This window comes from Erpetoichthys calabaricus, chromosome 4 (genome assembly GCF_900747795.2).
Source record: "Erpetoichthys calabaricus chromosome 4, fErpCal1.3, whole genome shotgun sequence".
NCBI classification, from domain to species: domain Eukaryota; kingdom Metazoa; phylum Chordata; class Cladistia; order Polypteriformes; family Polypteridae; genus Erpetoichthys; species Erpetoichthys calabaricus.
The window spans coordinates 210767163-210780567 of NC_041397.2; the positions used below are offsets into that span (position 1 = coordinate 210767163).

General features: G+C 35.8%; 1 protein-coding gene across 34 annotated transcripts in view; it reads left to right on the plus strand.

The window, feature by feature from the left end:
• Positions 1-13405, plus strand: part of dlg2 (discs, large homolog 2 (Drosophila)) — a 1641316-nt gene that overhangs the window by 959300 nt on the left and 668611 nt on the right. Inside the window, exon 1 of one of the 34 annotated variants that reach the window (XM_051926979.1) lies at positions 2284-2386. The exons of 31 other annotated variants lie outside the window; for them this stretch is intronic. In XM_051926979.1, the coding sequence (XP_051782939.1) occupies positions 2309-2386 (78 nt within the window). In that variant the 5' untranslated portion in view covers positions 2284-2308. Of the gene's footprint in view, positions 1-2283; positions 2387-13405 lie in introns of those variants that run through there. 2 more of the 34 variants (XM_051926980.1, XM_051926983.1) reach the window with 2 other exon arrangements.

A 13405-nucleotide genomic window follows, 5' to 3' on the forward strand; every position in this document is an offset into this window, starting at 1 on the left:
TGAATTTCCCATTGGGATTAATAAAGTATCTATCTATCTATCTATCTATCTATCTATCTATCTATCTATCTATCTATCTATCTATCTATCTATCTATCTATCTATCTATCTATCTATCTATCTATCTATCTATCTATCTCAATATAAATAAATTATAATAATTTGTTAAGTAGAGTGCTGATACTGTGCTTTTTGTGCAAATACTATTTTACTTCTACAGAAATAACACATCTTAAGGCTGTTGTTGTAGTAGTTTTAGACAAGTCTAGTGGGACTAAGGGGAATTAATAATTTTGATGAGAACACAAGCTGTTCACCGTATGTAGTTCATTTGATACTGACCCCTGTGTGAAAGCACATGAAAATCCCTGAACTCCATAGCTGAAAAAATATATATTTTATATGTATTTCTGAGCATGGGTAAGGTAAGTGGCTTTGTTACACTCTTTAATTCTGGTCTCATTTGATTATGCTAGTGGGATGTTCACAGAGAAGCCAAAAAAAAGAGGCATCTGGGTAAAGATACATCCAGGTACAATGATGGCTTTGTTCTGCTGCTTTAATTAAATGCATTATTAATGTGCAATTGGCTGGTCCCTGCACATATTGTGACATGCAAAACCTTCTAAAGCATTCATTAGCTGTCTAACCTACTTAATTCAATTCTGTATCATAGGAAGCCAGAACCTATCCAGGCAGCCTTCAGGCAAGAATCCTCCTAGGAAAGGGTGCAAGCCTATTGCAGTGCACACCTGTACACAGACCTGAGCAACTTAGGGTCACTTAATCAAGTTTCTTTGGGATATGAGAGGAAGTTTACATACCCTGAGAATAACGGCATAGACACTGCGAGAGCACATAAACTCCACACTGACAACAACCTGGGTGGGCTTTAAGCTCAGTCTCCTGCAGCTGTCAGACAGCAGCCCTTAACACTGCACCACCCACTACTAAGCCACTTGAATATTGACACTGATTCATTGTTAAGCTTGGACACCCGTGCTATACGACATCAACTTTTCAAAGTAACAAATCAGCAAAGCAGATTGCTGAGTAATAGAATTTCAGATGTCAATCATATTGCAAGCTGGGAAGGAAATACTGACTCTTCAGCCAGTGGGAGCTGGAATCAAATTTAATGCGTGCAGGCATAGCATAAAAAGGCTGTCATATTAGCAGAGCATTGCTGTCGTCAGACCCAAATTAATGTCTTCACTGCTGTGTTTACTTTTTAATGCAAACACAAACCGTCTGCTAATAAAGCAAATCCTAAAACAGTGCAAGATTAGAATTAAACTAGCTGACAAGATAATTGATCGTTTCCAACACAATATCATTCGTTGTAAGCCAAACATATTAGGCTAGCTGCAGAGATGTGTAACTTGTTAGTCCAAAAAAACCCATAGGAGACTAATCGATTACAATTGCCAGGCTTGGTTTGTTCAGTCCAAATAATTATTGTTGTAGCTTCCACCGTGGGTTGAGGTTCACTCAAGACAGTTCATTAGGTTGAATTAAGCAATATGCTGAGTGGAAAAGAATCCTTTCGATCAGCTTTCGGCTAGCTCTTAATAAAAAATAATGCATAACTGTCTTCACATCTGGAGAAGAAAATGGGTAAAATATTTATCATACCTTCAAGTGCCTGCGGGATTAAAGCATCCTATTGATTATTCAGAGGATTGTCATTTGTAAAGGAGAGGTCAGCAAACCAAGTTTGGTTGAAAAAAAAGTTTCTGATAAGGTTTCTAATAAGTGCCTCGAAAATAAAAGTTGTTATTTGGGGCATTTTTTTAAATTGTCTTTTAATGTCAAAAACAACCACATGCTTGAATACTAAACAAATGTCCGGAGGATAGGCATCTTCTGAGCTAAAGCATATGTGTCAAAATTAGCAGCCTCAAAGTTGTCTGCATCATCTTTTTTTTTCTTCTTTCACACACCGAGCTGACAGTGACAATGGTAAAGATCTGCAGACGTGCACTTAGCAGACGAGATGTGAGCTGGATGCAAACACGCCTCACCCCGGCCCTCCTGCTGGCAGTATGTAAATAGACCTGCAGACGAGAATGAGCGAGGCTTTCATAGACAAGTAAAGGAAGAAAGCCTTGAACTAGCATTCATGTGCAGTCGAGGGAACCGCTTTTTAAAGTGCTGCACTTATTTACTTCTGTGTGCATGTTTGGTAATGTAGAGACTGTTTATTTCGGTCTGCTGGAATGAACTTAGAAGAGCACAGAGCAGTTTCTGCTTGAGCATACATATTTTTTTTTATTATTACCATTATATCAGTATCATTGCTGTTGCCATGTTTGCTTCTATCTGGTATGCCAAGAAGCTGGGGAGAAGGTTTGTGCATAACACTAGAAAGGCAAAAACACAAAAGGTAGAGTATATCATTGTATGTGTCTGCTGTATGTGCGTGTGTGTTAATGCCTTTATTGTTTTCTGTATCTTGTGTTATTATAGTACAGTATATAAATAATTAAAATGTACCGGGCTGCCTCATTTCTGCTTCCTTTTTGATAGCTGCACATAGAATTGCAATGTCTTTCTTCACTCTGTTGTTTTTGATCAGTATTAACTAAATGATATAATGGCTTGATCGCTCAGATTTGTTTCCTGCTGTCACATTGAATGCTTAAATATTGCAATGTACCTGTTGCTGTTAAGTGACAGTTTGGATACTTTTGCAAGATAAACAGTAAGTCTCTTCCTTTAATGTGTAAATACTGAGCATGAATAATTAAGTACCTAGGGAGTGTAGCATTGATTAATTTAAACTACTTGTTGTAAAGTAAAACCCAACTGCTACTGGCTACATACAGTACAAGAAGTCATCTATTTATGCAAATATTCAATATCAAAGAAGTAAGAGGGTGAATTTAATTGCTTTTTAAAATTATTGCTATTTTGATTTAATTTTCGTTTGATTGGCAGCTGTGTATGCTGGAAGTCTTTGTTGTACAGTAGCGTAGAAGTAATAAACACAATCAGCCAGCTTGCTATTATGTCTGCAATGCTTTAAGTCTGTGTATGTTGTATTTTTACATCCCAAGCACTGTCACCTTCCTCTGAGTGTCAGTCACTGCCTATTCAGGGATTTGTGACGGGGTTAAGATCTTGTGATTTTGTGTCAGATGGCTTCTCATCCATCGATGGCATCTTGAGTATAAATACTTGAGCTTGAGAGAAAGTTTAAAAAAAAGAGCTGCAAAAGAAACCAAGCCATGTAGCGCATACTGCTTATCTTCAGCTGTTTGTTTGGTTTTTTTTAAAGTCTGTTGTAAAAAAAAAAATAAAATCACATTTCACATTTTTGGTTGGCTTAGATGGGAGCAGTAACCCAGTAATTAGCATACCTTCGTGACACTAGGCTTACACATCATCCAACCGGAAATGGTTGCCTAGTCCTTGAGACATGGTGCAAGTCACATCCCACCCCTCTGCAGGGCTGTGCTTAGAGATCTTCTTGGGGACAGGCATGCAAACTTTGCAGAAGGGCACATCCTCTCATAAATCATTCAATCTTTTTTTTTTCTCATTCTCTAAACCAGATAGAGCGTACTAAATGGAAACAGTAGAACAATAGGAAGGACAAAATAATTCTAGACACTTTGTCTATAGCAAATTCGTAAAAGTAACATTATTGTTAAAGCTAAATGTATTTATGTTAAGGAATCACATTAACTTTTAGATGTATACTTTTTATTTTTTGGCTAAAATGTATTATTTTCAGTAAAAAAAATTCTCATGAAGGTAAATCATTGGTAACATAGTTACGGAGTGGTTAGAAGGGACCTGGGTTTGATTCCCCACCTTGATTTCTTTCTGTCTGTACATTTTCTCCATTGACTTACGGGTTTTCTCTAGCTATTCTGATATTCCCCCACAAATAAAAAAACTGACTAGCGGATCGTGTTAATTTTTAACTCTAAATTAGTCCAATATACATAAGGACTAGCTTGTCATCCAGAGCTGATTAGTATTTTGCATGTTGTCAGATGAATTTTACAGAGGAAAGGCAGGTTTATAAAACAGACAAATGAGTATTGAAAAAAAAATAATGCAAGTATTATTTGAGTGTGCAGATGAAACAGAACAACCGTTAATGTTCCAAGTTTGTGTTTTATTTTGCCAGTACTTTTGGAATTCATACTTTCACTTGTTTTCACAGACTGTGGTAAATAAACGAAAGAAACCTAACGAAAAGAAAATTTACATTCATTCAGTGCATTGTGACCAGTTTAATGTTGTGAATGAAACAGAGATTGTGAAGGGTATACAGTCATATGAAAAAGTTTGGGAACCCCTCTTTATTCTTTGGAATTTTGTTTATCATTGGCTGAGCTTTCAAAGTAGCAACTTCCTTTTAGTATATGACATGCCTTATGGAAACAGTAGTATTTCAGTAGTGACATTAAGTTTATTGGATTAACAGAAAATATGCAATATGCATCATAACAAAATTAGACAGGTGCATAGATTTGGGTACCCCAACAGAGATATGACATCAATACTTAGTTGAGCCTCCTTTTGCAAATATAACAGCCTCTAGACGCCTCCTATAGCCTTTGATGAGTGTCTGGATTCTGGATGGAGGTATTTTTGACCATTCTTCCATACAAAATCTCTCCAGTTCAGTAAATTTGATGGCTGCCGAGCATGGACAGCCTGCTTCAAATCATCCCATAGATTTTCGATGATATTCAAGTCAGGGGACTGTGACGGCCATTCCAGAACATTATACATCTCCCTCTGTATGAATGCCTTTGTAGATTTCGAACTTTGTTTTGAGTCATTGTCTAGTTGGAATATTCAACCCCTGCGTAACTTCAACTTTTTCAACTTTGTGACTGATGCTTGAAAATTATCCTGAAGAATTTGTTGATATTGGGTTGAATTCATCCGACCCTTGACTTTAGCAAGGTCCCCAATCCCTGAACTAGCCACACAGCCCCACAACATGATGGAACCTCCACCAAATTTGACAGTAGGTAGCAGATGTTTTTCTTGGAATGCAGTGTTCTTCTTTCGGCATGCAAATCGCTTTTTGTTATGACCAAATAACTCAATTTTTGTCTCATCAGTCCAAAGCACTTTCTTACAAAATGAATCTGGCTTGTCTAAATTAACATTTGTATACAACAAGCGACTCTGTTTGTGGCGTGAGTGCAGAAAGGGCTTCTTTCTCATCACCCTGCCATACAGATGTTCTTTGTGCAAATTGCGCTGAATTGTAGAACGATGTACAGATACACCATCTGCAGCAAGATGTTCTTGCAGGTCTTTGGAGGTGATCTGTGGTATGTCTGTAACCATTCTCACAATCCTGCGCATATGCCGCTCCTGTATTTTTCTTGGCCTGTCAGACCTGGGTTTAACAGCAACTGTGCCTGTGGCCTTCCATTTCCTGATTACATTCCTTACAGTTGAAACTGACAGTTTAAACCTCTGAGATAGCTTTTTGCAGCCTTCCCCTAAACCATGATACTCAACAATCTTTGTTTTCAGATCTTTTGAGAGTTGCTTTGAGGATCCCATGTTGTCACTCTTCAGAGGAGAGTCAAAGGGAAGCACAACCTGCAATTGACCACCTTAAATACCTTTATATCTCATGATTGGACACACCTGTCTATGAAGTTCAAGGCTTAACGAGCTAATCCAACCAATTTGTTGTGGCAAGTAATCAGTATTGAGCAGTTACATGCATTCAAATCAGCAAAATTACAAGGGAACCCAAATTTTTGCACAGCCAGTTTTTCACATTTGATTTAATTTCATACAACTAAATACTGCTTCACTAAAAATCTTTGTTCGGAAAACACTCCAGTACTCAGATGTTTCTAGGAAATGAAAGACATTCCACTGTTATCTTTTTTGTTGAAAGTAGAGTAAATTATGATGCAGGCTGAGAGGGGTTCCTAAACTTTTTCATATGACTGTATTTCAAAGTGGTCAGGCAGATTTGTTGTTCATCACAAGGAGGTCAGAAACATTAAGTTCAAAGTGATCTGTTACTGATACCGGAATAGAAATCACAGCTCAGAGATATAAAACAAAGCTAGAATCAAAACGAATGTCACCAACGTGAATTACTCTGAGTCCTGATACCTGGCATTTCATGTTTTCACACAGAGGCTGGAGCATCTGAGACAAGCTGCAGTTAAAGGAATTTCCCTTGCTCTGCTAAGCCAGCAGGCCTCTTGACTTCTACTACAAATGGAAGGATATTATATTACACAGTGGCTGGTTCTCTCTCTGTGTGCCTCGCTGCCCACTCCCTACATTACAGAAGTACCTGGAGTATTATTTTTGTTTTTAGTTGTTATGCAAGATACAGTAAAACTTAATGCTATAAATTTCAGTTGGTTTCAACTTGACACATTGGGTAGGAGACTGCACATTTTCTGGGGAAATACCGAAATTGCTGGATATAGAATGTCTGCTCCCACTAAATCAAAGGGAAAGCTTTTTCAAAAAAGTAAATCAATATGAATATCATTCAGAAGCCAGATAAAACAAACTACGCAAATGGCAAATTTTCCTAATACAATGTACTAACTAGTACAGACCACAGAAAGACAATACAACACAGAACATTTGTCGAAATGTGTACAATATGCACTTCTGAAAAATAGTCATTGATTATTTCTATTTAGAAAAATAAAAAGCAGAAAAGACGGTAAGAGACACACCTGATGAGGGGTATACAGCCAAAATGTGTTTCAAACTATCTTTTTTTAAATTGTAGAAATATTCTTAACCTTTTTTTTCAACTGTCTAATATGTAGTACAGTATTTTATTATTTGGCATATTGTTTGTAAAGAATAACAGCTATTCATAACAGATACCATTTAAGGGTAAAAGAATTACTGAACATTGAACTTGCCTGACTGCAGAAATTGTTTGTGACCAAGAGGATTTTATTTCTGTAGCATACAGGCAGTATAGTCCTATGGTCTACATTTTAAACCCCAAGGTTGACAGTTGTGTTTCAACTTAAAAAATTAAATGTAAGCAATAGCATTAAAAATTGGGATGAAGCGTAAATTATAAAGTCCTGCAGTGGGTTGGCACCCTGCCCGGGATTGGTTCCTGCCTTGTGCCCTGTGTTGGCTGGTATTGGCTCCAGCAGACCCCCGTGACCCTGTGTTCGGATTCAGCGGGTTGGAAAATGGATGGATGGATGTAAATTATAAATAGGTGCAACTATAAAATATACTTTTTTAATATGAAAAAGGTTTTTTATATTATGGCAGCATTTTTGTTACTTTTTCCTCAGCAGCTGTCACAACCCTTTGGATTGACTTTCCGTTTGATATGGCTACCTACCAAACCATCAATTCACTTTCTATAGTGCGGAAAAGAAAATTCAAGAGTATCCGATTAGTTTGCTCAAGCGCACTTTTGCCCTCAGTGTTCTCTGTCCAACTCAGTTCGTTAGCTATCCAAAACCTTTGTCAATAGCTGCAGCTAACAGTTTCCGTTGTTGCTCCATTGATGATGACTGCCCTAAATCTCTATGTGTACAGTATTTTGAAGTGAAAATGGCATTCATGCAGTTAGTTTCATATTCATTTTGCAAGGGATCTCTTTCAAGTTTTATAATGGCAGAAATAACTATAAATCAGTCATAGAGTGATGTTGAGTCAGATTATCCATGTCTGATGGTTGTAGCAGCAGCTATGCTATGCACAAAGAGATGGATATTTATATGGCTAATCTTAATTAATATTTTGTCAAATGTCACCTTATTACAATGTTTCTCAAACTGCACACACAGCAGTTTCTTTTTGAAGCTTATAAAATAAAAAAGTCCATCCATTCGTTTTCTCTGTTTGCATTTTACCATAGGGAGCCTGAACCTATCTAGACAGCTTTGGGCAGAAGGCAGCAATTTACTCCGAATGGAATGTCACTCTAAGATAGTGGTCCCTAGGGGGGCACAAAATAACAAAAAGGGGGGCGCGAAGATGTGAAAAAAAGAAAACAAGAACCAAAAATATGAAAAATATATCTATTGAAGCCAAAACAAATTAACTTAAACTACATTCTGATACTAGAAAAATAAATATAGAGTTAGATAAATGTCGATAAAAGTTAAGTAGGTATAATAAAATATGCATCTATGATATTTTCATTAATTAAAAAAGAACAAATTGGTATTAGTGGGCTTCTTTCAAAAAAACGTTGGGGGGGCGCGATTAAAACTGTTATGAAAACTCGGGTCGCAAATACTTAAAAGTTGAGAAACGCTGCTCTAAGACACAATATGCTGAATTTCACTGAGTGAATTTCATGTCAACAGGCAACTTTACTTGTTTAATATATTTCTAGTTTTATCCTGCATTTACATGCTTTGAAAGGCATGGTTAAATATATAGTTGCCAATGGGAAATTTGACATGACTGCCCTTTTACGTGATGCATTCCAGTGAGGGATTTCTGCAATAAATATTTTACCACTTAATTGCTCAATATTAAATTCTCACCTAATTTTATTATAAAAACAATGGTCTTAGCTCGGAAAAGCTTTTATGTTACTTTTTAAAATAATACAATAACTGTTTAATTCATTTCCTTTTGTTTTTTTTGTGCTCAAACAAAATAGCAATAGACCTTATAAATGTTTTTGTGAGAATCGAGTAGCAAATCAATATTGATTTCACTCAGACCACAAGGGCATGTGACTAGAACAAAGTGAGAAGGTTTGACATCAGAAATAGCAATGCTGAAAATTCCCATAATATAAACACACAGAGTTGGTGTTGTATTGGTGAGGATATGGAAGGACCATGTCTGCTGATTAAATGGTACATATCAAAAGTTTTCTATAATAAACTAAATAGCTGTTTGATGAACCAAAACTAGAATAGATTTCACCAATCTGTGGTTTTGTGAAGTGAAAAGCCGGGAGCTATACAAAGAAGTCATGTAGTCAGAGCCATTTCCAAATCTAGAGAATACAATTAATTTAGCAGATTTTTTGCTCAGGTTTTATGGAAAGAAGGAAGCATCCATAGTATATCCTGTCTCACTAGCGTGTACTGCACCAGTTTCTCTATCTGTTTCACAAAGTTATCCATCCATCAATTTTCTGAAACTGCTTATTGAAATTCAGAGTCATGGGGGAGCTGGAACCTATCCCGAAATCACTATGTTTAGGTCAGGAAGCAACCATGCAGAAGGTTCCAGACCCTCGCAGGATACACTCATGACTGCACCAGGAATCACCCATAGAGGTGCCAGTCAAACTAAAATGCACGCCTTTCAGTCTTTGCTGTCACTCCTCACCCCTGCTATTCACCCCAATTTTCTAAGAATACAGTTAACCTTGTTTACATCAATCACAAGGCATAAGCTGAGGTATCATGAGTGAGTGAAAATTATAAATACAGTATATCTTTTTTTACGCTGAAAAGTTAGCAATGCAAGTAAGCTAAAGCAAATTGACGCTACCAATGGCTATTGGTAATATTGTTTGTTAACGACTTAATTTTGTTCCAGCTACTATTTGTATACTTAAAAAAATTCCATTCCTATAATACAGTAAGATATGGAATGCCATTTACTTTGATGGTAAAGAAAATTAATGTGCAACTGTACTTTCTTTGCCCAGCACAACAAATTTCACTAATTTTAGGAAATGTAAGCCTGGCACAACAAAAATCCTATATACTGAAACTCTATATTCTAATAATTCTTATTTGGCATCCTGCTGTTTATATTTACCACAGTTTGCCATACTTAAGACTTCAATAAATGGGACAAAAAATTCATACAGTCTTTAAAAAATCCAGTCTCTTAAGAATGCTAATCCAGGTGGATCTCAAGTGTGACTACATACAGTACCATCTCATAATGATGCCTGAGCTAAAAGTACAGTATCTTATTTTTACACCCACGCCTGTTCATTAGAAACTGACAGACTTGAAAAACTATTTACAAATGAACCCATCCTTACAGTAAATCCAAAGGAATTTAATGCTTCCATCCTTACATGTTTAGACATCAAGTCTATAATGTTTGGTGTCTTGGGGGAGCCATATCCTGCCAGTAACAAAGCACAATGAACACACTTGTACTGCTTAGAGAAGAACACAAACAAATTACCTAGCATTAGCAAAGTTTACCAAGCTGAAAATCCACCTTGTGGTTATTCAATGGCCATAGACTATACAGTATGTAGAACTATAAAAACATGTAGAGAGCAGTAAGTATATTACGTGTTCAAATAAATGTAGTAATTAATGTGTATTAAATACTTTTCATCATGGTAGTTGATCTCAGAACAGAAGTTTCTATTACATAAACCTATACTTAGTCATGAAGCATACAGTAAACTATACTAGCTCTTCAGAGAAGAAATGATTATAAACCCTGTGCTACTTAAAATTACAAATTACATTACTCTTATGTTGATTGGTACTAACAGAATGTGATAACTACTTTTAGTTTATCTCTGGCTCTGGAAATATACTTGCTTTCATTAACACACATACTGTTTACATTTTGGGGGGTGTCACATTAAGTTGCTTTTATTAATCTCTGAATCCAAAGCAGTTATTTTCAAACTTGTCCCATTAGAGCTTCCTGACACAGATCTCATTTTTAGTCTGTTTCAGCCTCAACCAAGAGCAGGGCATCCATCTAATTTTTGTAAGGGTCTAGGAATGAACCTTTAGTCTATTACATCTAAGCTGCTTCTTACCAATATACCCTCCTCTTGAGTCTGCAGACTACTGCATGCTTCCAGGTTCTTCATATGAATTGTAATATTGCATCCAATTGCTCTGCAAGGACAGGAATAATGCAGATTTGTTTGAAAAGGCATTGTAAGATTAAGTGTAGTCTTAAATCAGGCCAAAGCGTATTACAGAGCAATCACACTAACCAAACATCTTAGCCAAAACAAATCAGGAGTCGAAAGCTTGAAATCCTTAACCAGTATTTCTAAATCTCAAAATAAAACTCAAGTTTTTTGTTTGTATCTGCAATCTCAGAGTACCGGATGACCTTTAAACCGTTGCATCAGTGATGTCACGCACCCGAAATTGTGGAAAATCAACATAACGTGACCTAACTGAAATATTTCCAACAACCATAAAATGAACTTAAGACAAAAATAAAAAGTATCCTTCAGAGAATGGGGCACAAAGCAGAAAAAAATTACCAAAATACACACATCATAAAATCTCTCTGTTTTCCTGCTCCATGTCACCAAATGTAAGTTATTGCCATCTAGCTGCTGAATAAAACCTTAAAAATAAATTTGTTTTTGCTTTATAAAAGCGTGCAAGTTGGAGAGGGTTGTCATATCCCAGAAAATAAAGCACTGGAGCAGGAAAATAAAAAAGGGCTCAATCAACACTGACAAGGCTCTAGAAGGGAACAGGAATAACAGCAAATAGTGAAGAGACTGTTTTCTCAATTACATTTGCAGTATTTATCAGCACAAATGGGAGGCTGTAGTTCTAATAATCCACACAGGAACAATTACTGAACCATACCATTCATATTCTTCTTCAATAAATTCAATTAAAAATCTTCACAGGACATTCATGGTTCTGTTTTCAGTTAGGTTTCCATTACATTACCTACAGATATTACAGAAAAGCTTTCTTTGTGTTTATAGAAATTTGTGTAATCAAAAAACAAGCATTTTATTCATTTACTAATCTGCTCAATACTAGAGAGCAGCAATAATACATAATACATAATTTCCATCTATTAACTAGACTCACATTTACAATTGTGTCAGAAGCAATGTGGCTAACAGCTGACCCACACTACAGACAGTGTTTACTGGTAAAATGTGTTTATTTACTGTATATTATATATATATATATATATATATATATATATATATATATATATATATATATATATAGTATATCTACACGTGTGTGTGTATATGTTACCAGCATTGTGTGAAATGCAGGTATTGTATAGAACACCTAGGTATTCCATAAAATGTGTCAACTTTTTAGGCAAAGCATGAAATGTCTGTGATAGTTTAATATGCAGTATACTTTCCCTAGTTATTGTATATAAAACCTAAGCATTATATAGAACAGCTTGCCGCTTTGCTTTTTGGCATTGCATAGAATACCTAGGAAATGTTTGAAATTTTAATCGTTTTAAACTTTGACGTCCCATTTTTGGCATTCTATAGATTTCCTAGGCATTCTACACAATGCATAATTTCACGCATTAATGGTAACATATATATATCGGGCCAAACCCAATGTTAGAACAAACTAGTTTAGACTAGGCCAATCCAGTTTGGCAAAGCAGATAGGATGAACCTAGTCTGAATTAGATTATCCTAAAATCAATGTAGAGCTCCCAGGACAAACTGATTTGTTCTATTTTGAAATAGTTTAAGCCTGCAATCGCACTTTCCTAGACCAAACCGTTTCATCGTATCGCACCTTGGACAAGATAGTTTGTCCTAAAATCAGGTTTGTCTTGTTTTATATATATATATAAATATGTTATATTTGTAATTTTTCATATGGCGTGCTGGAGTTTTTGCTGCACTGTATGATATACTGCTTTTTCTTACTATGTTGCATATACAGTACCTTCATTAATAGCATGCATTGTATTTTACAAGATTTAAGGTAATGTTTCTTATTTGTTAGTAAAAGAACAGTCTCAGGTTAGAATTGTCATGTATCGGATCCATACGAGAAAAGGAATTTTCTTTCTTGTCATGGCCGTACAGTACAGCCACCAGTTGATAATAAAATGAACAACTGCTTTCAAATCATAGAAGTGCTCTTAAATTATCTTCAGAAAGAATACTGATATTTGAGCAACCAACTATTGAATCAATATTTGCAGATCTGAACTGTTTTAAATATAAAAGCAACCGTAAATAAGCAACAAATATTTTAAGAACATTTCACATTTTTTTCTCCATAGTAGACTGCTTGTATCAGACATGTTACTATAGTTCAAAAATTTTAATCTGCCAGTAAATTCATTATTTAATGGACTTTTGTACCCAGCCTCAGCCAAATATAAAGTGCACTTATTTAATCTACGGTCTATGTTAGAGGTCTGTGGTTTGCTTATTTTAGTCTGACATCATTCAATGCCATATTAAGCTTTCAGCATCTTTGGAAGCCAAAGAGAGGGCTTCCTGTGTGTTTCCTACTTATTGCTTTTAGCTGACATTTAAAATGAGGTACTTTTGAATTTTAGAGAGCTTACTTTGATCAGCCTTTTAGTTCAGTTGAGTCGGTTATAGAGAACTTTGTTTCATTGCAGAAAAAATCAAACAGCATAGGGTTTACGATGCTATATAACATCAGAACATTTTCATTCAGTGACTTCAACTTATAGGTTATGCAGAGTATAAAAACATATGCTTCCTGTCAGGTAGGAGTTTGTT